The sequence below is a fragment of the Rosa rugosa genome, chromosome 2 (genome assembly GCF_958449725.1).
Source record: "Rosa rugosa chromosome 2, drRosRugo1.1, whole genome shotgun sequence".
Lineage (NCBI taxonomy): Eukaryota > Viridiplantae > Streptophyta > Magnoliopsida > Rosales > Rosaceae > Rosa > Rosa rugosa.
The window spans coordinates 32,069,581-32,094,860 of NC_084821.1; the positions used below are offsets into that span (position 1 = coordinate 32,069,581).

General features: G+C 36.9%; 2 protein-coding genes across 2 annotated transcripts; both read right to left on the reverse strand.

The window, feature by feature from the left end:
* Positions 1–7,077: 7,077 nt before the first annotated feature.
* Positions 7,078–9,048, reverse strand: LOC133734395 (uncharacterized). Its single transcript, XM_062162037.1, has 2 exons — positions 8,878–9,048; positions 7,078–7,613 (listed from the first exon to the last, which is right to left on the reverse strand). Exon 2 carries the CDS (start codon positions 7,585–7,587, stop codon positions 7,108–7,110), a length of 480 nt encoding a protein of 159 aa, XP_062018021.1. The 5' UTR covers positions 7,588–7,613; positions 8,878–9,048; the 3' UTR covers positions 7,078–7,107.
* A 1,309-nt stretch (positions 9,049–10,357) lies between these two features.
* On the reverse strand, positions 10,358–15,132 carry LOC133732139 (L-ascorbate oxidase-like). The gene is made up of 4 exons (XM_062159616.1): positions 14,683–15,132; positions 14,382–14,594; positions 13,346–13,543; positions 10,358–11,563 (listed from the first exon to the last, which is right to left on the reverse strand). The coding sequence occupies exons 1-4, from the start codon at positions 15,052–15,054 to the stop codon at positions 10,589–10,591; spliced, it is 1,758 nt and encodes a 585-aa protein (XP_062015600.1). The 5' UTR covers positions 15,055–15,132; the 3' UTR covers positions 10,358–10,588.
* Positions 15,133–25,280: the final 10,148 nt, after the last annotated feature.

A 25,280-nucleotide genomic window follows, 5' to 3' on the forward strand; every position in this document is an offset into this window, starting at 1 on the left:
TCTCTCTCTCTCTCTAAAAACTCAGATCTGTTTGAAAGTCTGAAATCTGAAACCCAGTTCTTGGTTTCTCAATTTCCCCTGTTATGTATTTATTTCACTTTAATCAAAATTGAAATAGTGTAGGCTGTGTTCTATACTTCTGTGTAGAAATAGTGGTGTTTGTCATGTTCTTGGTTTGATGGGGTTTAGCGGAAATGCTTTAGTGTTGTTTATTATGTACGTGGAGAATCAATGTTCTTGGTTACTGAGGCACTGGTGTATTGTTCTAGTAAAACCTTTCAACTCCGATTCCTGAAAATTGGAAGTCAGATTAGCTTGATTCGTAGCTTTATTATGAGGGAGTAGGCATAATTGGAATCTTGGACTTTGTAGTTGTGAAAATATGACTTTCAGTTTCCTGCTCTTAGAAAGCAATAGAGTTGGGAATAATTTGTGAGATTTGTGTATTTTTGCCAAAAACTTACTGTTTCCTTTCTACTGGAAATTTAGGCTGAACAAGAAACAAATGAGGTTTATGCACATATGAGTACACTACTGGTGTGGTGGAAATGGGTCAATTATGGAAGGAGAATGATGATGCTTAGATGCCAACGTACTGATTATGGGATATTAGTTTAGAAATATTTTGGTGGCTGTGATGAATTAGTATATATGCATATATTTTTCTGTTCAGTGGTAAGTCTCCGACGAGATCTGTAATCTAACCTTGATAGCTGTTCACATTGTGAAGATTCACAAATTATCATTTATTGGTTTTGTTTCAAGAGATAAATTAGTCCTGGCTACCTCCTGCTTTTTCTGCAATTTTTCTTTTGTTTTGAAATGTTAGGGCTTTTACGGCAAAGATATATATGTTTGTGTCTTCTGTGAAATTGGAAAGGATTTGAGACAAATCAATTAGTTTTGTTTTAGTTTCTGCTGAATTACTGATAATACTTGTGGATACCCAATTCAGTAATCATGAAAAGTTTGAAGCTTTTGTGAGACTGGTTCGATGGTTTTGATATTACGGTTTGTGTTTTGAATCAGAGTTTGAGGAGGTTGGAATGAAAATGATCTATGTTTTTGATTTTTGTTATGAGTGTGTGACATGAATTGGTGAATAAGAGTGTTAGTTATTGATGATTCTCATTCTTTTGGTCTTAGCTGTTTGTGATCAGTTGATTATGTGGCCTATTCACTGTGCTTGAGACTGTTTATTAAGCAAGGTTGATCCTGAGTGAAATGGGTTTATGGGGTTTTTGCAAAGGCCAAAGTTTGTTTTTATTCTTTATGCACACCTAGAGATCTTAGCTTTGCATTATTTTATATTGAAAGTTTGAAACCCATTAACAGAGGTATAAGAATTCCAGAATTGAAATGATATCAATAATCTAATCCCAGTGACAACAGTAGGAAAAGATATTGTTTTAAACTGCTCTTCCTCTGTCGTGTTTAAACTGCTCTTCCTCATGAACTTGGGTCTCATTCGTTCATTTTTCGTGTTCCATCAGGATTACTCACATTTCTTGTTTATGGTTTGACTACAGCTCCTACATTTGAACTGGCACTGTGAAACCTCTTAGCTTTCAATTTTGGTGTATGTAGTTCGTTTTTGTTCATTACCTTATATTGTTCCCTGATTGCACACTTAGCAGGTATTTCAAAGGTCCTGAGCTTCTGGTTGATTTACAAGATTATGAGTATTCTTTGGACTTGTGGAGTCTTGGTTGTAAGCATTTCCCAACATTTTTTTTCTTAGTCATCTAATATATTAGATACTGCTGCATTGTTGTAATTTTTTTGCTGGTATGTTATATCATCCCCAATCACCCCTGACAATATGCTCTCCTCAATGTCGACCACTTAAGTCTTTAAGTTTTATTGACTTGTTCATCCTCTTTGTGCAGTCTGAGCAACTAGTTGCGACTTCACTTGCTCACTTGGTTGAGTCTGCATCATATTCTGGATCTGGAAACCTAACTACGAAGTTCCAACAGGCAAAGAATCATGAACCCTTAAGCTTGCGTGCTGTTTTTTTTTTTTTTGTATCATATTAGATCATGCCCTGCAACTTCATATCTCATGATAATAGTTGAAGTTTTGTATATGGTAGTAGTAAATTCCTGTGAGTACTCCTTTCTAGTTCCAATCTTAGTTTGCTTTATGTAACGTGGTAGTGTTTCTTTCCATTCATAAATAAAATAAATCTATATAAGCAAAACAAAGAAATTGAGTTGGATATTGTTTAAAACATTTACTTAAGATCCAAATTGGCTGTAGGTCATCAATGAAGATGTCATTGTTCATGATTCTGAGGGAAAAGAAATTGAGTCATAGCTTCTTCCTCTAGATGATGTCCATCTGGGCTTAAGGAACTACTATGTTAAGGCATATACACTATCTCGGGTGCTGAAGTGGCAGGTTCAGTCTTATAATTGCTCATGATTGAACTTTGTTATGGGAGCATACCTGGGGTCTATTTTTGCTAGCAATATAAACTTGGGGTGTTGATTTTTCTCTTTTGGTTTAGGTGCTAGCTCGACCAGATCATATGTTTACACCTTCAAAGTAGGGAAAAGTTGACTATTGAAGATGGTCAAGGAAATGTGAAACTCTCTCTTTCCACAGATCAAGGCAAAATGATTAATTATGTCAATAGCAGAAGCTTGGTATGTACTGCATCTCAAAGCTTCTTGATTATTATCTTATTTGATGCTTAAATTCTGTTCTCCACCATTATTACCTTCTGACATCTGTTTCATTACTTTTGAAGGTGGAAGAATTGGTTCAGCAGTCTTACAGCTTTTATAATGGGTATAATGACAGTAATGATGAAGCTCCTCTGATTCCTCAGGTATATGCATACTGAATAGAAGTTTTTTCTCTTCTCTAAGATCCAAGAATTTTTCAATTTCTTTAAGTGGTTTTGTAATTTAGTGCATGTTTCTGATTTAGATGATTAAGAAATACAATGACATGTACAGGAGTGGAAGGTAGTATTAAAATCATTTTTTCTTAGTTCTGTGTATCAGCTTGTATTGAGCTTTTCAGTTCTGTGTAAAGATCAGTTGGAATCTGTTACTCTCTTAATTTTTTTGATGTGCCATTCTCCACTTGCATCTGTTGTGGTCTCTTATGTATTTCAAATCCTTCTTAGGAGTTAGGTGTGAATATACATGTCACTAGAATATGACTATGTTCATGCTGCTTCGTTTTTGCACAAATATTCTTTTGTATCAATGGTTTGTTTCTTTACTTGCTGAAGTTTGATGATGATTGTGAAAAGAACAATGGTACATGAATTGTGGTTATATGCTCTCTGTGAAAGTTTTTGCTGCTTAATTAGTCGTTTGCCACTATTATCATCAGTCTTGTCAAGGAACAAATAACAAATACATGTTTCTGACACTTTCTGTTTTCGATTAAAAATGGAAAAGGAAAAAAAAAAAACAATCTAGATGCTACCTTTGGTATTACATGCAAGTTGTTCAATGCTACACCTTGGGTTCATTACTGAAAGGCTGTTGATAATAGACCTTACACAATTATATGACTTGAGATTTATATGTAACAGCTGATTCTTATCAGTATTAGGATAAAATCTCAGATTCTGAATTCAAACTACATGTGACAATATCCGATCTGTTCATGTTTCATTTTCATGTGAATCCGATTTGATATTTGTATACTTGTGCATTATGTGATAGGTTCAAGATGCAACCAGTGGCCATGAAGTTAGAGGGAGTCCATAGGAGAAGGAGTTCATCCACATTCAACTAGTGATCAAGAAATTGAGCATGCTCCAGTACTAACCAAGCCCCTCTAGTTAATGATAAATAGTATTGTGGTCAAGGATTCTTTTGAACAATATTAAGTTTGGCAATGTTTCCTTTCAGTTATCTAGTATGGAAGGACCTTATAATTATGAAAGACTCTGGTTGGTTTGGTTAATTTCAGTTTGTACTTGGTAATAAAATATAACTTGGCACTTATCTTTTGATTATATGATTTCAGTTGTGAGATAGCTATGATTGAAAGGATTATTTTGGTGCTTTATATTGTTTTACTATATCTTTTGATTAGGTGTGTAAAATGGCAGAAAAAATTTTGGTTTGAAAAAATTGAGTGGTCAATTGGTTGCGACGGTTATTAGCTGTTGCTAAAGCTTCATATGAAAAATACTTGAGGTGGCGACGGCAATGATGCCGTCGCAATTTTAGAGGGAAAATCAATTTCCCGCTTATTTCTAATCAAATTTGGAGGGAAAATTTCTGGAAAAATAAAAAAATATCAAAAAAAAGTTTATTGCAGACAACGGCATTTGCCGTAGCAAATAGGTTACTTGCGACGGCGTTTTCAGTCGCTACATGCCGTCGCCTAATAAGCGACCAAATCATTGCTACTCTCGTTGCCGTCGCTAAATCCGGTTGCGACGGCGTTTTGCCGTAGCCACGAGCAATGGCAACGCCACCAACGACAACGGTGTAATTGCCGTCGCCTAGCCGTCGCCATTGGTCTTTTGCGACGGCAAACAGACTTTCCGCGACGGCACGAAGCCGTGGCAAAATGAATTCTTTTTTGTAGTGCCACTTAATGGTGGATTGGGAGGTAAAAGTACCTTGATCCCAATCCTCTCATTAAGAACATAAGTGCTCAATATTCTACAATCCACCTTGGGAAACTCATGATGGATCTCTTTGGATGTGGTAGGAGAGAAAGTCCTTGGTTCTTCAACTTCTTCATCACAAGGTAGTGAAGGACTCTCTTCCTCCATGGAAATATCAACCTCAATGAATAATGGATTATGATGTATGACTTCAAGCTCCGCATCCTCCTCAATGAACAAAGGATTATGGTGTATGACTTTGAATTCTGCATCCTCCTCACTAGACAAGACATCCTCTTCATCAGAATCATCTTCAAATACGGCCTCAATGAATAAGCGATTGCGATGCATCACTTCAAACTCCGCATCCTCCTCACTAGAAAAGACATCATCTTCATCGGAATCATGATAGGAGCATTTTAATGCGACGTTTTAACTGCATTTCTCTACATTTTTCTGCGCCATTTCCTTGAAAAATCCTTGTTTTTGGAGAGTTTCCATTCTTTGATTGGGAAAGTTCCTTATTGTAGAAAGTTTCCATTTTGTAGTTTTCATTTCTCATTTCTGGCAAGTTTCCATTTTCAGTTTAGGAAAGTTTCTATTTTTCATTTTTAGTAAGTTTCTATTTTTCAATTTTAGAAAGTTTCTATTTTTAATACAGTTTCTATTTTCACGACCTCCGAGCTAAAAAGTGGAAATGAACGCACGAATGGAAAGAGGAGCATGCGAACATCAAGACGAACGAATATGAGAGAAAACGGCCCACACATTTGAGCAGAAATGAAGAAATAAGCTTTCCTAGTCCAACCAGGAAATCCTACGAAATGGAGGAAGGCTTCCCTAGCAAGTTTCCAACGCAACTATGAAAAAGAAATGGAAAAACAATATGTTTTGCGTTGGAAAATGAGAAGGCTTGAAGATGAAGCAACGAGGCCCAAGAACTCTATGGATTTTCGGCAATTGGATCAAAGCCCACTAAAACCCCATGCAATTAGGGTTTGTGAAGCATGGAACAAACCCTAGGAGAGTTTGCCGTGAAAATCAAGAGAGAAACAAGGAGTTTGCCGTGAGAAAAATCAGAAAATAAGAAAAGATTTCGATGGAGATTTCTTAGGGAGATTTTAAAGGAAAGAGAATATGTGTTGAACACAAAAAGCTCTCAAAGGAGTCTAGATTCGTCCCCTATATTCTCTAAATATATTGTTGCCGAAATTGGTGAAGGAAATCAGAAAATATCTCTATATATTTCGGCAAGATTATTTAGGGAATAAACATTGGAATTTTGTGATTGGTTGGAACACATCATAGGGCTTATGTGGCAAGCAAGCATTGGAGGAAATTATGTGGCATTTTCAGATTAATTCTATGTGATTTACAAAGCTTGGAGACCAAGAAAGCCGTCCCCTATATAATCCCTCTCATTCTCAACGTCTAGCTCCTCTCTCCCATACGTTTTACAACTCAGAAAAATCAGAAAATCCCTCTAGCATAGCCGTGAGTTCTTCCATCCTCTAGAGCAAGCCACGAGTTCAAGCAAGGCCAAGGGAGAAGAAGAATTGCCGTGAGCATCATCATCCACCATCCACCATTGAAGACTTGCTTTCAAGCTTCAAGGATCACAACGAAAATCATTCATCCTCATTTTCCATCCACGGTGTAATTCGACCTCTACTTTGTAACCTTTGTTTGAATTTCGTTGGTTTTGTTCTAGTTGACATATGTGTTTGAATGAATATTAATTTCTGGAATTTTTATATGATTGAATGAAATTTTCAGATTCATATTATTGTTCTTCGAGAGTTGCTTATGTGGGTTTGTTTAATTAAATTTGCATTATAGATAACTTTTGTGTTTTAATCTTATGTGGTTGCAAACACTTAGGGTTTTGATATGAATGGTGCTACAATTTAAAAACATGAATCAACTTTTTGGTTTTGTGTTCTTGAATCGAAAAGTAGTAAAGGTTTTGTACAAAAACCGAATTTAATTAAAGAGAATTGCAATTAGGTGGACTTTTCCATACTAAGTTGCACACTTGAGTTGATAGCCTTTCTATGTGCTTTATGCGTTGAACATGTCATGATTGACTAGCTTTCTAGGGCTTGAATGCATGTTTGATAGGATTAGTCTTTGTGCTTTCACTTAGATTAATTAGCATTGAAAAGTAAAATATGGGAAATTGTTTGCTTTCTAACGTTTCACATGATCAACTCCTTTCTCATGACTTAGATGAACAATATTAGGGTTTGAATCAATTTTAATCATAAGTTTCGGTTTTGATCTTTGTTCTCTCATTCCATTTGTATTTTTATGTTTTTGCATTTTAATTGTTTTGTTAACTTAGTTTTATTTTCGAAAAACCAAAAACAAAATCCCCCCTTTTTCGTGTAAAATGTTTATAGTTGTGAATATCTTTGTGAATATTATACTTTGTTTTAATTTTAATTGTCTTAATTGTTTGACAATGACAGGTGTACCCTCAATCCCCAGAATAGAACGATCCCTATTTGCTTATACTACTAACGATATTTCAGGGTTAACTTATGCGCTTGCTTTGAGCGCATCAAATCATCTTCAAATATCTCCCCTCCATTAGGAAGCTTAGATTTCCAATATTGCACCCATTCCTCCGAAGTGTAGTCTTTCACCCCACTTGCATTGGAACTTTCATAACCAAGCTCACTTTCTTGTACATCAACATCACTATAATCATCAATTTGCATAAACGACTCTTGCTCAAGATGCTTGATATGTACTTCTTCTCTTGAAATAGGCTCCACTTGATCAAAGAAAGGCTCTTGCAAATATAAAGTGGTGGGAGGTTGCTCTTGAAGTAGGCTAGCCTTGAATTGCTCCATGATTGGATCTACACTCTCACTTATAGCTTTGAATTGAGCAAACAATTCTTCGATGGATGGCTTTGAAGGTGCATAAGCTCGATCTTGAGGAGGTTGCTCATATCCCATTGGGTCTTCCCATGCATAACTCCATCGATCCATAGCTCAAATTAATAGAAAATAAGTACCTATGAGTTCCCAAAAGAAAGATTAGTAACCCAAAAAAAAAATTAAAAATATAAAATTGGAGAATAAGCAAACAAAATAAACAACCGATTTTTTTTTTTTTTTTTTTTAATAAAGAAACAAAAATATGCTAATGTGACCTAAAGAACCGATTCACCAAGGGATTAAGGCTATTGAACCCTAATCCCCGGCAACGGCGCCATTGACTTGGATACACATTTACGCAAGCGTACGTATCATTGTCAAGATAGGGAAATATTATGCCCAAAGTTTATCGTACCACGGGGATTAGTGGCTAACCCACAATGCTTGGGTAATCGGAAATAAAGACACTTAGCAAACAAAGAAAAGAAAAAGAAAATAAATAAAAATACTATTCTAAAGCACCAAGCCTTAGCAATGCTCGGCTTTGGTTCTCACCAAAGCCTAATCAAAACTAAGAGCCTAGTGGTGGATATTCACAAATGAGTGGAAGAGTTCAATATTTTGAGAGAGGATTTTAGATTAACAAAATGTAATGAAATGTAAAGAAATTAATAAAAATGAAAATAAATTAATAAATGTGTAACCAAATAAATGGGAATGTCGGGTGTTAGGGAGGTTCCTTCACCCAAATTCTATGTGTCGGAAGCTAAAATAATGTGGATGCAAATCCCTACTTTGGCGGTAGTCGTATCCAAGGCGGTTCAAGGCTCAAGGACCGAAATTCCCTTTCATGGTATTCCTACTCCGGTTCAAGGGTCGTAGGAACTCACTTGGCATGAATTAGAGCCGGTTCAAGGGTCACTAATTCACATCAAGAGGCGTAAAGATCGAGGAATTAGACTACTAAGCGACCCGCCCGCGCAATCACGCAACGGATGTAAATCACCATGCTTATAACCCCTCGAATACGAAATTGAAGGTTTCTAGCTTAGGAATTAGAGGGGGTCAAGCCTCTAACTCCGTCCTAGACATGCTCAAAATACACACCCTAGAGTTGACTAGGCTCCTAGACATGCATTTTAACCCAACAAAAATAGATATAAACATCCATCATATGAAAATTGCATCATTACATTAAATTAAACATCTTTTACACAAAATTTGGGTTAGGGACACAACCCTAAAACCCAACAAGAAAATTACTCACAACCCATAAATATGAACATCAAAGATACAAAATTCAAAGAGAAAAGATTATAGAAGTGTAGGAGAACACAAATGTAGCCACAATTAGCTAGGGAGCTAATATGACTTCCCTTAAATTACAACTCCCACAAATACCTAAAGCTTGAATCTTGTAGCTTTTGATGAATCCTTGAAGGTTGTGTGAGAAATTTTATGAATACCCAAAAGAAAACTAAAACTATTATGAAAAATGGAGGAGAAGGAGGAGAGGAGAGAGAGCAGCCCAAAGGGGCTGCCTCTATTTGGTGTGGTGCGCGGCGCTCTCTGTTAGGGTCTGTAGGGTTCTCCCGAGAAAGAAAGCAGCTATACATATATATCTGTCCCCATCAGAAATGGGCACCACGGCATCAGTGTAATGAGAAGAGAGTAGGATGCCACGTGTCAGGAATGGAGTGGCTGCACCCTTTGGTTAATTGAACCATCACCCATAAGGCCATAATTAAGCTGCTGCACGTGGAGGTAAGGAAACGGCAAAAAGAAGGAAATGATGGACTATTCAATTGAATAATTGATAGCTTAATTAAGCCCAGCCACCATTCTTTAATTAAACTAATATTTATTAGTTTAATTAAATATGCTTTCTTGTCTCATTTGTTCGATGAATGACCATTTGACCGGTTCGTCAATTTCTCGAGAGTTTCATATTACTCTAAATTGTGCATTGTTTCATCTCGTTTCCGTGATTCCGCTTATTTCCTACACAATAAATAGAAATGAATTAATTACATAATAATTGACTCGAGGATTAGCTTAATTCTAGTATTTTAGATATAATTACACGCATAAAAATACGTGTAATCAACAGGTGTCGGCAGGAGGTGCTCAGGGGCTCGGTAGCTACTCGACATCTCTCGGTAGATGTCGACTGAAGCAGGCACAGGGGTGCGCAGGGCTCTCGACAGTTTCTCAGCAGGGTCTGCAGGGGGCAGGCACAAGACAGGGGCCGGTTCAGATTTTCCGACAACCGGTTCAGGTGGATTCTAGCCGGTTCCGGTGGTTCCGCCGCCAGTTTTTTTATGTGAGGCAGTGGTTGCTGGAATTTGAGGGTTACGAAATTAGGGTTTTTAGGGTTAGGGCTTCGTGCTGATAACGTGTTTTAGAGAAACGGGAATTGAGAGAAAATCGCTATGTCTTCTCATTGATAATAGGGGCCTCTTTATATAGAGGATTACAATGCATAGAGTCTGAATCATACAAGGAAATGTAATCATACATTGAATATGAATCTCTAGATTCTTCTAATTAAACCCTATTACCACTAGGTCAAGTAACCTAGAGTTTGGGGCAGACACAAAATAAGGATTTACTTGAACATAGCCAAAATAATGAAAAATTGTTCTAAAATGTTAATGGGCCATGATGTTTCAGCGGAGCTTCGTAATTAAAGTATGTCGAGTCTATTTCACAATAGAATGACAATTTTGTAATTATAAAAATTTTTAATGTATATTTTGATGTCTAGTTGATTATTATGCATGGTCCGCGTGTTGCAAACAATTCACCAATCTTTTGACCAATCCATTTTACTTATTAGTATTACACTAAAAAAAAACAAAACCTAAATTTAATAAATAAATAAAAAGAATAAGAGTGGCAATATCGCTTAAATTTTTCTCATTCGAATACAAATACTTTAGACGAAGCTGGGTAGCTAGGTGTCCACTCTCCAAACTACTTGACTGCATATTGCAGTTCAACACCATACACAGGACATATCAAATATTAAAGGAACTAAACTAAAGCAACACTTGACGTAGTGCATGGAAGATATAGTTAAGTACTAACTAATTAATTAATTGATTATTTATTAATTAGTATGGTTGGCAGCTCTGGTCGTAAACATCTTTCCGGTGAGACCGCAAGCAAGAGCTTGATTGGGTATGTTGTTGACATGTTGAACACCTTCGGCAAAGACGACTCCCATGCCCATATGCAAATGCGGCTCAATGTGACAGTGAAAAGCCCACACTCCTGGGTTGTCCGCCACGAACCGCAGAGCGGTCCACCCGTAAGGAAATATCACCGCACTGTTCCGCAGCGGAGGATTCTTCAGGTTGAACTTTCTCTCGTCTCTCTTCCGATCAAACTTGCCATCTCCATAACCCAACACCCAGAAGTCATGACCGTGAAGATGCCACGGGTGTATCTCGCTTACATTCTCGCTCAGCGCATTAGCATTCTGAAGAATCACGTCCACCGTGGTGTTGATTGCCAGCGTGTAAACCCCATTCCCGGCGGTCGTGTTATGGTTGACCGGCGGCTTCATGACGTCGTAGTCGTTGGGGAAGTTCTCCGGCGGGTTCACGAGGCTGAAAGCGTTCTTTAAGCCGTACTTGATGGAGCCCAAGTAAGGAGTCGGGGGTAGGGTTAGGGAGACGTTGTTGATGGCCCACTTGGTGTATCCGCCGTTCATTTTGTTTTGGGTGTTGAGTAGGGTGATCCGACGGTGGAAGGTCTTGGGGGGCTGTGGGGATCCCATTAGGGCAAGAATCTTGGTGGTGAAGGACTTGCTGTGGGCGTAGTCATTCCAGATAGGAGTGACTGGAGGCGGAGAAGTGGGGAGCTTGGAGGGGGAGTTGGTGTTGTAATTGAGGAGGGTGAGGCCTTGAGGAGTCTTGGGTTCTCTTCCTCTTACTCCGACTGAAACCCAGTAGTTGTTGGAAGGGTCTTGGTTTGTGGTTATCAGCACTGAGTAGCTCTCGCCGGAGTAGATGTCCAGGTCATCAACTGCAAATGGTTGGACGTAATTTCCATCCGCTTCCACCACCACCAATTTGTGATTCTGCACCAAAATTGCATATAGTTAAGACCAATTGACCAAATTTGCTATGTACTTGCGCGCGCGTGTATCATTATCAGTTTTAGCTTGCTAGAAAGCCTTAATTTAGATACCATACACTAGAGACCTAACTTGACTTTTAATCGAAGAGAATCAGAACGTTTTAGTCTAATTCAAAGTTAACTAGCTTTTTTTAGTGCAAAATGTCCATTTTTAAAATTAATCTTAGAAAGTTGAATTAGGCAAGTGTCGGGCAAAACCAAATTTACACCAAGATGGTAGCAATCGTTTTGATGGAATTGTAAACAAAAAAAGAGTGTGTACTGTGTCGTCTAGATCTCGGAAATATTTCTACAAAGACGACATTTACTGATAGTGTATGTTTTTCTTGTTTCCTTTTTTTTTTTTTTTTCTGTGGTAGACGACACACTAGTTGATTGACAGATTTGTACATGGGAGTGATAATGACTTGTTATTGTTAGAATGTGCGGAATATCTACATATAACTTTTATATTAATGTGGATATGTAAATTTGGTATCCAGCCCATTATTGTTTAGGGTCCCTTCGATTATATGCATGGAGTTATAAATAACTACAAAATATACGTGCATACAATAAAGTAGTTACATGTGATCGCAAAGTACAAGAGTATAATAAGATTGATCAATACACAAACAAAGCCACGACAAAGAAAAGGACGCAAGTCATCATCATGTAATTCAAGCATGTGGTGTATGAATGAAAACTAATTTCGAGTAGTAGTAGTCAGGAAGAAACAAAGCAAGCAGCTTTAATAATTTTTGACATGATCATACAACACAGCTTTTGACCAAAAAAAAACAAAATACAACACAGCCCATATGCATGCGTTGTACTCGATCTGCAGACTCTGTCTCGTATGTATCCTACATTTCAAATTCATTATTTTGATTGATCAAATCTGTTTTCTTAGCTGTGGTAACTAGTTTTAATAATTAGCTAGCTTCACACCGAAAGTTCTATAGTGTTTTGAAATTTTAAAATGACATGAAACAATTATCTACTTCCTACTAATTGAATTTACGGAGTTGAAGTAATAGGCAGGCAGCACATATGTGAGGCAATCGGCAAAAAAGATGCCAGCATTTATATATCAAGCTAGCTCGAAAGATGGTTGTCACTTTCCTTTCAATTTTAGAAACAATATTGAGCTTTCCACTCAAACACCATGATAGAAATTAATAAGAAAGCTTTCCTTTTATTCTTTTCTTCTTATTGTAGCTTTAGTAAGATTTTTTTTTCCCTTTACTTTATCAAATAAATCGAGATGATATTTATATATTCCGACCAACTTGTCTCCACCATCCCCATCCCATGCGCACCAATTAATTCCTTTCCCACAATTAACTTATCCGATGAATTGCATACACATATGCACTAGTGGTAGTGATAGTGGTAGTGCAGGGAAACTTCTAGGAAAAGATACCATAAGAGAATCATTATATAAACCAAGTCCTTTTTATAGCTTTTTCTCTCATATTCTCAACTGTTGTCCAACTTTGTTGTGACCTGTCATATTCTCATAATATGATTCGTAAGCTACTGTTTCATTTCAATGTAGTGACACCAACTCTGGCCAACTTTAGCTCATTACCACTTACTATTGGTTTTGTTAAATCATATTGGATGACATGTCGGTGACTTATGCTCTTCAAAATTTTCTAAGAATAACATGGATAATGTATATATGTACGTTATATATAGCTAGTGAGAGTGAATGAATGAATGGAATATATATACGTACCCCAATGGCCAAATTGAGGGAAGCAAGGGCAGTAGTGCTGGCGATTCGGAGCCTGTAGATCTTATTGGGAAGAACATGTAAAACTTTGGGGGCGCATTGTTCCCCTCCTCTTAAACTGCACTTGGTGGAGCTGGAATTGCTATAGTGCGCTCCCGCTATAGAACAGTTGTATTGGCCCCTTCCATTCATTAGCAAACTCTATCGATGGACCAAAGTCGACACAAACAAAACATGCAAGTCCAAGGATCGATAATTAAAGTCAGAATGTGATAGTGGGAATAATAGTTTTTTTTTTTTAATAAAGTGGAAATAATAGTTTAAAACATGCAAAACCAACAAGATCAAATATTTTGTGAACGAGATAGAATAATTGAAAGGCTAGATAAGTATAAGTAATTATTCCCAGCCATCTATATATACATAAATAAAGATATATCTAGTGTATGGATCTGCTTGTAGCTGGCATAATGTCTAGCTTACTTGTCTTCTTGTATAATTCTGATTATCCCTTTAATTTCTCATTTCAGAGCCATTAGATTAAAGTTAAACAAACAGTATGATAATAGATCTACCACCAACCACATTCCCAAAATTCTGAAATTTACTTGGATTGTTTGAAATATGAGGAGGACAGCCAGTGAGTCAGCACTGTGTGTACACCCACTACCCTTCCCTTGTATGAAAAGTTCTATAGTGCTTCCCAGTTTTGGCTACCTCTAATTGGTTAATTCTAAATAATTTACACAGATAATTAATCATGATTACTGAGACAGCCTATAGAGAATTCCCTTTTAACTTCACGTACTCTTTTGTGTTTTTAAAGGTCAAAACTGACTACCTAGCTTTACCCTTTTTACTTGACTAATGCAACGCGCAATCAGCGCTTTAAACCAATAATTGATCCAGGAAGCCAACAGTACGTAGTATACTGTGATGAATCTATGAGAAAAGCATGGAAGGAGTAATAATGGAGGATGATGGAGGTAGCAAATAGCACAGATAAAAGTAAGAGTACGTGACATGTATAAATGGGTACCTGTGGTTCACCGATCCAACGCATTGGATTGGAAGAGAGGCCAACTTCTTGGTGGTGAACGCTTTCGTGCCACCAGTCGCTCAGCAGCAAGTTCAACTCGCCGTCGTAGTGAAAAGGCTCCTTATCTCCCTTTGCGACGTCCACTATCAAAGATCCGTACAACCCTGCGCTTCTTTGCATTCCATAGTGCCCATGGTAAAAGTATGTTCCAGCCTGCATGCACCACCGGCCAACACCATGAATAAATGAACTGAATTTTGTTTTAGCTTACTGCATATTAGTTCGTACTGGAGTGGTTTACCTTGTCGAGTTTGAACCTGTAATAAAAGGTCTCTCCAGGGTTGATGGCACACTGTGAGATAGAAGCAGTGCCGTCAGCCCAAGGTGTTCCCAACTGTCTGATTCCGTGCCAGTGAATCACCACTCCCTCTGTGTGCAGTTTGTTCGTCAGTTCAACCACAACCGTGTCTCCGGCTGTTGCCCTGATCGTCGGCCCCGGAAACTGCCCGTTGATTCCCATCACCACGTTCTCTTCGCAATCTGGAGACCAGAATATGTACTCCACATCCCATTTAAAGTGTCTCACTTTCCCTGCTTCCACTGAATGGCCCAGGATCAACAATATGCTAAACAACATGCACATCATAATATAATTTCGACTTACTTTCGCCATTGATCAATTAATCAATGGCCGGATATTTGAACAGACCAACCGGAGAAGAGAGAGAGAGAGAGAGAGAGAGAGAGAGAAGTAGCGGTACTAGTGATACCACAATGCTGGAAGATGTGTTATATATATATAGTGGAAAATGATTTGTGGCATCAATCAGGCCTAAGATTTGTGGCCTAAAAATATCATCTTATCCTTTCAAAATCTAATGAATCTAAGTTATTTTGGTTTTCTTCTAAAAAAAAATTATTTTGGTTTTTTTTTTCTTTTCATTTTTTCTTTTCATTACACTCATACTTAGATTTAAACAACAATTTTTTTTTCTTCAATCAAGAATAGAAAAAATTTCATGTAATTCAGTCAATAGATTTGCACATACACTCGATCAATAGATTTGCATAATACATGTAAGGTTGAATTCATATTATTGGGTTCCTGTAAATTTTGAAAATATAATGTGAAAAATACATATTCATATGATTATATATATACTTTTGTTTTTTTTTTTTCTCTCTTTATGTAGCTAGTGTTTCACGTTATGTTTGAGTTTATCATTTTTTCCCCTTATATGTAGATGATAATTAATGGCTTGAATTTTTTCTTACCTCTTAATTTACACACACGTATTTTCCAAATTCAATTTATTAATGCTATTTTTTTAGATGAAATCAATCAATATTTGGAAAGAAAAGTTAATGCCTATTTCTTGACTATATTGATGCTATTTGGTAAGAAAAATTATAGGAAAGAATTTAATTAAACGAAGAAAAATATTTGTCAAAAGATTTGTAGACATATCTCTTAAATTAATACATAATTAATAGCTTATCTTTTTTTTCATCATCTAATTTAATTCATTAATGTAATTGATTCACCCCCTAACATCTAGAAGGAAATATAAAAGGGTAAAGTTGGTGTTGCAATAGTATGATGTTGCAAGATTTATTATGTGGAATTGAAAATAAAATTTGTATTTGCTTACATGACATGACACCTAGGATTTGAGGCCACAAATCTTAGGCCTCATTGAGCCCCTATATCATTGCCCATATATAGTAAACCTTGGCTAATTTATATGGCGTTTTTCTTTTCTTTTCTTTTGTAGTCTTTTCATTTATTTTGTTTTCTGCATGTGCGTGTATTAGGTAAATATCTTTTTTTTTTTTTTTTAGGGATATTAGGTAAAGGGAAATTTTAAATACACACCCCAAACTACTTAATAGACATTCCTATTATTTTATATTTTAAATCAGATTTTATAGATAGATTAAATTACCAAAATAGACATCTATATATTAAAAGAAAAATAATAATAATCATATCTTCCTTATATGATTCTATAATTATAAACACAATAAATTTCTATACGTGCATCCTCATTTAAGACAAGAATAAAGTTAGAAACCATCTAATTTAAATTTTCCTTAAATAAATTGTAATTAAATGGGGTGAGAAACCATATAATTTAGAATTTCAAAATCAATGGCATTAAATGTTTTTAAAACAAATCGCTTTACTCCCACTTTTAGTTTTTTTTTTCTTTCTAAAAGTTATGATTAGTCAATTTATTATCTAATATAAAAGATCACAGGTATAAAACTTTGTAATTGTTAATTTGTTTGACCATCCAATGACAATTTCGTAGTTCCGCCATTGTGGAGAAACTACTGATACAGTTTTGGTTGAATGTTCGACTCAAAATTTTATACTTGATCAATATGGTGTTTGGTGGATGAGAACTCAAATAATACAAAACCTATTTCTAAGCATCTATTTGAAGGGAACAATAATGAATCCTTATGGATTTCCCAATAACTAAGAGGTATACTAATCAAATTCAATAGTAGCCTTAATGTTGTTAAATAATAGTGTATTTCATGGTTAGAGCACCCACTACCTAAGATACAGGTCCTGGGTTCGAGTCACCATGGGGGTATGAGTGAAATCCTTTGATCCTCTTATTAAAAAAAAAAAAAAAAAAAAAAAAAAAATAATAATAATAATAGTGTTAAAGGAAAAGCACATTATGTGCCTTCGTCAAAGTGACTGATGAAGAGAGAATCAAGGAATCAGTGATTACCATCAATCAACATCGATTACAGATCAATCAGCATTTAATGTCATCATTGTAATTGATATTTCCGTTGTAATTCTATCCCTATATAAAGGGATGGTGAAATGAAATGAGTAGACCAATTCCAATTTCATTTTACTTTTACACGTTATCAGCACGCTCAGAGTAAATAGCCAAGAAAAAAAAAACTTTTTCTTCTTCTCTACCGCCACCAACAAAAAAAAAATTTCCGTGCACCAGCCTCCAGCCTCAACTCTCCCTCCGCGCGCACAGCCCACCTCACCAAGCCTCCTCCCTAGCGCGCGTCTTCGTCTGGCCTCGCAGCCCAGCCTGCGCGCATCAACCCAGCCAGCCTCCAACGCGCATCTGCCTGCATTTTTTCCAAGTGGCACCGTCCTTCCCAGACCCAGATCGGATTCGTCGCTATTCATCAGCCTAGCCTAGCCTCGCAGCACCCTTGCATCCCCGTCTGCAGCCCAGTCGCAGATCGCCTTGCAGCAGCCCACCTCCCTTGCACAACCCATCTGCCACAGCGCCCAGCACCCGCGCCCAGCCCCGATCCTGTCGCAGCCTCTGCCCAGCGCCCCTGCACGCAGCCAGCCCACACTCACAGAACCAGAAGGAAGGAACTGAGCAAAGAAAGAAGAAGAAGACGCGAAGAAGGAAAAGAAGAAAAAAACAGAGAAAATAAATATAAATAAAAAACGTGACCCGACCCAAAGTAAAGAGCCGGCCCAAAACGAAACAAAAAAAGGCCCTGAGGCCCAGAGAGAACAAAAAAAAAAGAGAAAAAGCAAAAAGGCCCAAAGAAAAGACCCGGCCCAAAGAACAAGGCCCACTGCTGAAAAGAGAGAGGAAACGGCCCAGTAATGTAAGACCCTGAAAATTTGTTATTAATTCCTAAATATTTCCTAGAATTAATAAAGTGTTCGTTTGTACGATTTCATGGTTCGAGGGTGGAGTTGAATTATTTTCGGACGAATAATTATTCGAAGTGCACGTTTTAGGGGGTTCACAAAGGTTGACTTTTTATACGTTGGAATTCTCCGAAATTTTCCTTCACAAAAGTTGTAGAACACGTCGATACCAGTTCGTGGATATGTGGAACTAAATAATCGGAGTTCGTATGAGAAAGTTATGAGCGATTGAAATTTAGGGAAATTTCTATAAATTTTTAGAAAATTCCAGATTTTTCATTAAATCCCAAAAGTTCCACTTTTCTCATTTTCCTCCCCAGATTTCTCTCCGTTCTCTCTCCTCAGACCCGACGGGTTGCGCTCGACCCGACCCGAATCCATCTTCGTTTTCCGGTGACGTATGACGGCGGACCCAGCCCATATCGACTCGCCCAGCTCTCCTTCGTCGACCTCTGGTGTCAGTTGCACCGGTGGAGCAACCCAGAAGGAGATCGGAGACGTGAAAAGTGACGGCGGGCCGACCCGGTTGGATTTCCCAGTTTCCGGTGACTCCTTGGCCGATCCTTCCCGGTTTTGGAATGTCCTCCTCCTCTTGATCATCCTCATACCCGCCTTGCATCACGATTTTACCTGTGGAGCAAAAGATCAAGCGTTGAAAATTGACGGTTATGGTTGAATCTGGAAACATGATCAGACGGCTGAGATTAATCCAACTTCCAGGCTTGATCTAGGACGATCTAGACCGAATCTCGCTTAGCTCCAGGTATGAAGGTTGCTCATCTCGTCAATTTGAACAAGTTTGTAGTTGATGACTTTTGCATCGGAGGTGGTTGACCCGGCGTTGACCGCCACCGTTGACCACACGCTGACCCGCCGCTTGTGGCGGAGCGTCCAGTGTCTTTTTTTGTGTTTTGTTTTCAGTTTAGTCATCTACGCATCGATACGGTCGTTTTGATATATTATAAGGTTATTTTGGAAAAAGTTGATGCACGCTAGATTTACGGTTTTACGCGTTATCTTCGGTTTGCTATCCGTGAGGATCCGACCGTCAGATTTACTTCAAATTGTGATATGTTGATCGTAGAACTGTTCCGATGACCTTGTGTGGTCACAGATGGAGATCCGACCGTTGGATCTTCGTATAATTGAGAAATGAATATTTGAAGGGCGATCTGTGAGAATCCGAACGTTGGATCGTCGTTTAAGTGTGTTATATAAATCGTTTTCTAAGTTGAGATCGTATTTGGTTTGGTGATTGACGGTTTGAATTGGTGGACGATTGCTATTGTGATTTTGAGCTGTATAGAAGACGCAGCTGGATTAGAGGTGAGTAAATCTCCCTTGGTTCATTTATGAACGGATTTATTTATTACTCGGAATTACTTGTTTAATTGTTAAATCATTTTCGAAACAAATTATTTGTTTTAAAATATATGAACTTGATCGACAACATATCATGGGCAAGTTAAAACAATGTTTTGATATAAAATGATTTTCGAGAAGTATAATTTATAAAACTATAGTTGGTATTAGTGGCATCCCTGAGTGGATGACTACGTATACATATATTTACGTGAAATATATATATCTTGGTGGAATTGAGTGTGTAGCTTACTATTGTTGTGCAATGTGATGCTGAGGAAAATATATGGTTTTGGTGATGGTTTGAGTTGAGAAACAATATTATGATGTGAGTTGGATTAATATGATTTTATCACTTAGTGATTTATTGGGAGTTGATGGGTGATCATCTACTTTAGTTGAAGTTGATGGGTGATCATCGACTATCGACTTTAGTTTGGTGTTGATGGGTGATCATCGACTCTAGTGTGAGTTGTTGACCTGTGTGGTGATCTGTGTAATGACCTGTGTGGTGATTTGTGTAATGACCTGTGTGGTGACCTGTGTAATGACCTGTGTGGTGACCTGTGTGGTGATCTGCTTGATGACCTGTGTGGTGATTGGCGTTATTAATGGATGTTTTTAGTAAACGTTTCTATTTATTGCTATTTTTGAATTGTTTGTTTTCTTGGTAATCTCCTGAACTAAATTCTATGCAGGGATTACTATGATTTTATTGATTGTTTTAATGTAATTCCCTGAACTAAATTTTGTGCAGGGATTACTATGATTTTTATTGTTTGTTTTTAATGTGATCTCCTGAACTAAGTTATATGCAGGAATTACCGCTTTTTGAATTGTTTGTTTTAATGTAAATTCCTGAACTAAACTCTATGCAGGGATTTATATGATTTTTATTGTTTGTTTTTAATGTGATCTCGTGAACTAAGTTTCTATGCAGGGATTACTGATTTTACTTAATTCAATTGTAAGTGCGGTTGTGGTTTGAGATTTGTAGTGAGTTGTGAAATGAGTCGTGAGGTCATCATTTTGACAAATGCTTTATGTTGAGGGAAATGTGTTAGAACCAAAATACATATCGAGTCAAAATAGAGATGATATGTACCTATACTAGATCAAAACATGTATATAAACTACTGCAGATTACCAGATTTATAATTGAACTCGGGATTGAAAACATCCTATCAATCCTGTATCTGCAGAAAACAGGAACATAAGAACATGGATGCAGAAACTTACTTGATGCACTTGCATTGTCCATGACAGTCTTCTCCTGAATCCACCTTGATTTTCTCTTAGTAATGGGACTAATTTTGAGAAAGAACTCGTGTTTCAGAAGGGACAAGTCTGACATTCATATAGAGGCTTTGCATGACAGTTTCATCCTAAAGAAACTGTCATTTGCTTAACTGTTTTATCAAACCATCAACTGCTTATCAACTGCACAGATTTTGAATTTAAATACAAACTTATCCATAACCAGAATTGAATAATAGCTTGTACACATGTAATTTTAAACTCTGATCAATTTTCATAATTATATATATACACATGTATATCTGCATATCAGTAAAACTTTGCGCAATGTCTAGTTCTATACATAAGATATACCATTAGCTTACAATCTCCCCTTGAACTTGACATTGCCTTAAGTCATGTATGAATACTATCACACATCATATATATACATAAAATTGATCAACTGGAGAGTGCACTTGAGTTTAAAAAACTTAAGTTATTTAAATTCAACTGATTAAGAATTCTGTCAATAATGCTTGCTTAAAGGAACCTAAGAATAGTATGGTGAATAAAGATAAACACCAGCATTCCAAGATCACCTTGCAACAGACTAATATCACATGAATTTCTGCTACAGCAGCAGTATAAGCATACTTTGTGTTATAAATGCATTCAATCACAGGCATGCTCGAAGTCCTACCAAAATTTCTAAATTAATAGAAACAAAGCAAATTATATTCCAGTGTAAAATTTTATCACAATCTGCATCATATACATATTTCCATTCAATGAATTGCAAACTAAAAGTTGTACAACTTGATTTTAGCAGATAATTAATTGGATAAAACCTTAATAATATAACTGCATTTTATTGATCATGTCACAACTTAAATAACAGAACTACTAGTCAATACTAACTTGTGAGATAAAGCTAATATGTTCTTCCGCATCAAATAGTGTCTGCAATGCCCATATTTGTAGCATGTTTCACAAATTCAGCCACTGGTAAAGCCTTAGTCAATGGATCTGCTAACTGCTCTTTTGTTCCAATCTTTACAACTTCAATTTCATTATCTCTAACACTTTCCCTTACTGCAAAGTACTTGACATCAATGTTTCTGGAACCTGAGGACCTCTTGTTATTCTTTGAGAAAAAGACTGCTGATGCATTATCACAATAAATCACCATAGGCTTTTCAATAGAACTTACCAATTTCAAATGAGAAGTAAAATTTCTCAACCACAATGCATGACCTGTTGCCTCAAAAATGGCAATGTATTCAGCTTGAAAAGTTGATGTTGCTGTCAAGGTCTGTTTGGCAGTCTTCCATGAAATGGCTCCACCTGCTAGAAGAAATATATAACCAGATGTTGACTTTAAGTCATCCATGTCTGATTTGTAGGATGCATCTGTATAGGCCTCCACTTCCAGTTCTTGTTCATTTAATTTTCTGTAAACTAGCATGTGATTTCTGGTTTTCTTCAAATATCTTAGTACTTTCTTGCCTGCTATCCAATGCTCATGACCTGCATTTGATTGAAACCTTGAAAGCATGTTTACTGCAAATGAAATATCAGGCCTTGTACAAATTTGAGCATACATCAAACTCCCCACCAATCTTGCATATGGCACATTCTTCATGCTCTCTACTTCCAACATATTTTTAGGGCACTGACCCTTATGGAGCCTATCTCCTTTAGATATTGGTGCATCACCTGACTTGCAGCCTTGCATTCCAAATCTTTGCAATATTTTATCCACATAATTCTTCTGAGATAGACCTAAAGCATATTGCTTTCTGTTTCTGGTTATCTCAATGCCTAGCACATAATGTGCTTCTCCCATGTCCTTCATATCAAATTGACTCAAAAGAAAGGCTTTCGTTTCTTTCAACAAACAAATGTTGCTATTTGCAAGTAAAATGTCATCAACATACAGAATGAGCAAAATAAAATTGCTCCCACTGGTCTTAAGATAAAGGGAAAATTTTACAAAGAGTACCCAAACTAAGGCCCATTCTAAACTTTAGTACCCGACTATTCAAAACTATCACATTGGTACCCGATGTTTGAAGTCCAACCCAACAATCGTACACGCAGTTATTAACGGTGTTAAGTAGCACATTTTTGAGGGATATTTTAGTCACTTCATGTCTTAATCCAATTTTTTTTTAATTAAAAAAAAATTATGAGACCAATTTTTTTTTAATTAATCCAATATTTTTTTTTGAATTAGTCCAATATTTTTTGAGTGTGCGTATGTTGGTGCAGCATTAGGCCAAAATATTGGATTAACCTTAAAAAAAAAAAATTGGTCTCATAAATTTTTTTTAATTAATCCAATTTTTTGGCCTAATGCTTCACCAACATACGCACACTAAAAAAAATTGGATTAATTAAAAAAAAATTATGAGACCAATTTTTTTTAATTAATCCAATATTTTGGCCTAATGCTGCACCAACATACGCACACTCAAAAAATATTGGATTAATTCAAAAAAAAAAAATTGGTCTCATAAATTTTTTTTAATTAAAAAAAATTGAATTAAGACATGAAGTGACTAAAATATCCCTAAAAAATGTGCTAATTAACACCGTTAATAACTGCGTGTACGATTGTTGGGTTGGACTTCAAACATCGGGTACCAATGTGATAGTTTTGAATAGTCGGGTACTAAAGTTTAGAATGGGCCTTAATTTGGGTACTCTTTATAAAATTTTCCCTAAGATAAATGCACTCATCTAATTTATTTTCCAAAAAACCAAATTGAGTGATTACCTTATCAAACTTGAGGTACCATTGCCTGGAAGCTTGCTTAAGACCATATATTGATTTCTTGAGCTTGCAAACCTTGCTTTCATCTTCTGCAAAACCATCTGGTTGCAACATATAAATTTCTTCATGCAAATCACCATTCAAAAATGCAGTCTTGACATCCATCTGGTGTAACTCAAGATCAAAGTGTGCTACTAGGGCCATGATGACTTTGAATGCATCTTTGGTTGAGACTGGAGAGAAAGTCTCATTATAATCAATTCCTTCCTTCTGATTATAGCCCTTAGCCACCAATCTAGCTTTGTATCTCTCAATCTTCCCATCTGAATCCTTTTTTGTTTTGAACACCCATTTACATCCTATAGGCTTGGCATTGCATGGTTTGTCAACCAAGGACCACACACCATTTTGTGCCATGCTGTGAAGTTCATCCTCCATTGCCAACCTCCATTTTGCACTGTTTACTGACTGCATAGCTTCTGCAACTGAGGTTGGATCATCCTCATCTCCAATGTCAGTTTCTTTTATAGTTAAATACTGGTATGGCTGATTTTCTAGCTCTTGTAGATTGACAGGACCCGCCCCAGATTTCACCCTGAAATCCGAAGTGGCCATGCGGGGCCCACTTTAGAAGAAATTCTACCAAAAATTTGGCAAAACTTCCCCTAAAAGTAGGCTACCCAAAACCTGTAGGAAAACATTTACACTTCTAAATCATCCATCCTTAATCTTCTGGAGCCATCTGCTCCCCAAATCACAACTCCAATTTCACAAATATCAGTCTCAACCCAAAAGCAATATTAATCCCATAGGTTATCAGAGCAATACTAATCCACTAGGTAACAAAGAAAACAGAAATAGAATGAGTACGCGGAAGCAATGCTGTTGGCTATGCCTCGACTCCATGTACGCCTGACCTCAACTAATTTCGCCTGCAAACTGAGCATTTGAAACCGAAGGGCCCAGGGGAAAGTAATTGAAAAACACGTTAGCGTGAGTGGACAAAAATAAATAATTTAATATGAATAAAACAAAATAAAACTTCATACTTTCCCACATTTTTCGATATATATAAAATCCGGATGCATGCAACATTTATAAAACACTTAAGAAAATAATCTGAAAAACGTTGAACTCCAGAAAACCGACTAGCCCCGCTAGTCACAACAACAGAGTAAAAGATTGAAATTTCAATACTCGAAAATATAAGTCCAGCCCCGCTGGTTAAGAAAACTCAGACTAGTCCCCGCTAGTCAAAAATAGTATAAGTAGGGGAAGATGATAGCCATATTAATAAGCCACTCAGGCTTGGGTGATAGCCTCCCAGGCTAAAGAACTCCCATAACTCCCGTAATATACCCTTACGCCACTAAGTGTAGCGATAGGATACTGGGCTACAGAATTACTGTCACAGAGACAGTAACCTGCGCCACAAAGGCGGAAGGGCTACGGTGATCCCATCACCGCGCCACAAAGGCTGAAAATCAATGCTAGCATGATAAAATCACCCCTCAGTATGGCACAGGGAAACATAACTGAAAATCCAGTAAATCCAAAATACATAAGGCTTCCCCCATCTCTCGTAAAAGAATTTCCAACGACGTGTCCCACACGCCAAAAGTATCTCCAAATCAACAGCAAAAAGGTGAGAAATAATAATAAATCGTAACCCCCGTAAACCGAAACAAAACAAATTCTAAAATCATCATCAAGGCATTCCCAATGCCAAAATCGAAAGTCGATAAATAAATAGGAAAGATCAATAAATCAACGGCGTGTCCCACACGCCAAAATATTCTCGGGTCAATAATGAATAAGCAAGGAAGTTCAATAATGAACTAATATTCCATTTTGGAAAATA

Coding starts and splice junctions, on each gene's coding strand:
- LOC133734395 (XM_062162037.1), bottom strand. CDS start 7,587: ATGGATCGATGGAGTTATGCATGGGAAGACCCAATGGGATATGAGCAA.
- LOC133732139 (XM_062159616.1), bottom strand. CDS start 15,054: ATGGCGAAAGTAAGTCGAAATTATATTATGATGTGCATGTTGTTTAGC. Junction 14,595..14,682: donor ACAGGTTCAAACTCGACAAG/GTAAACCACTCC, acceptor TGGTGCATGCAG/GCTGGAACATACTTTTACCA. Junction 11,564..13,345: donor CCCTCAATTTGGCCATTGGG/GTACGTATATAT, acceptor ATTTTGGTGCAG/AATCACAAATTGGTGGTGGT.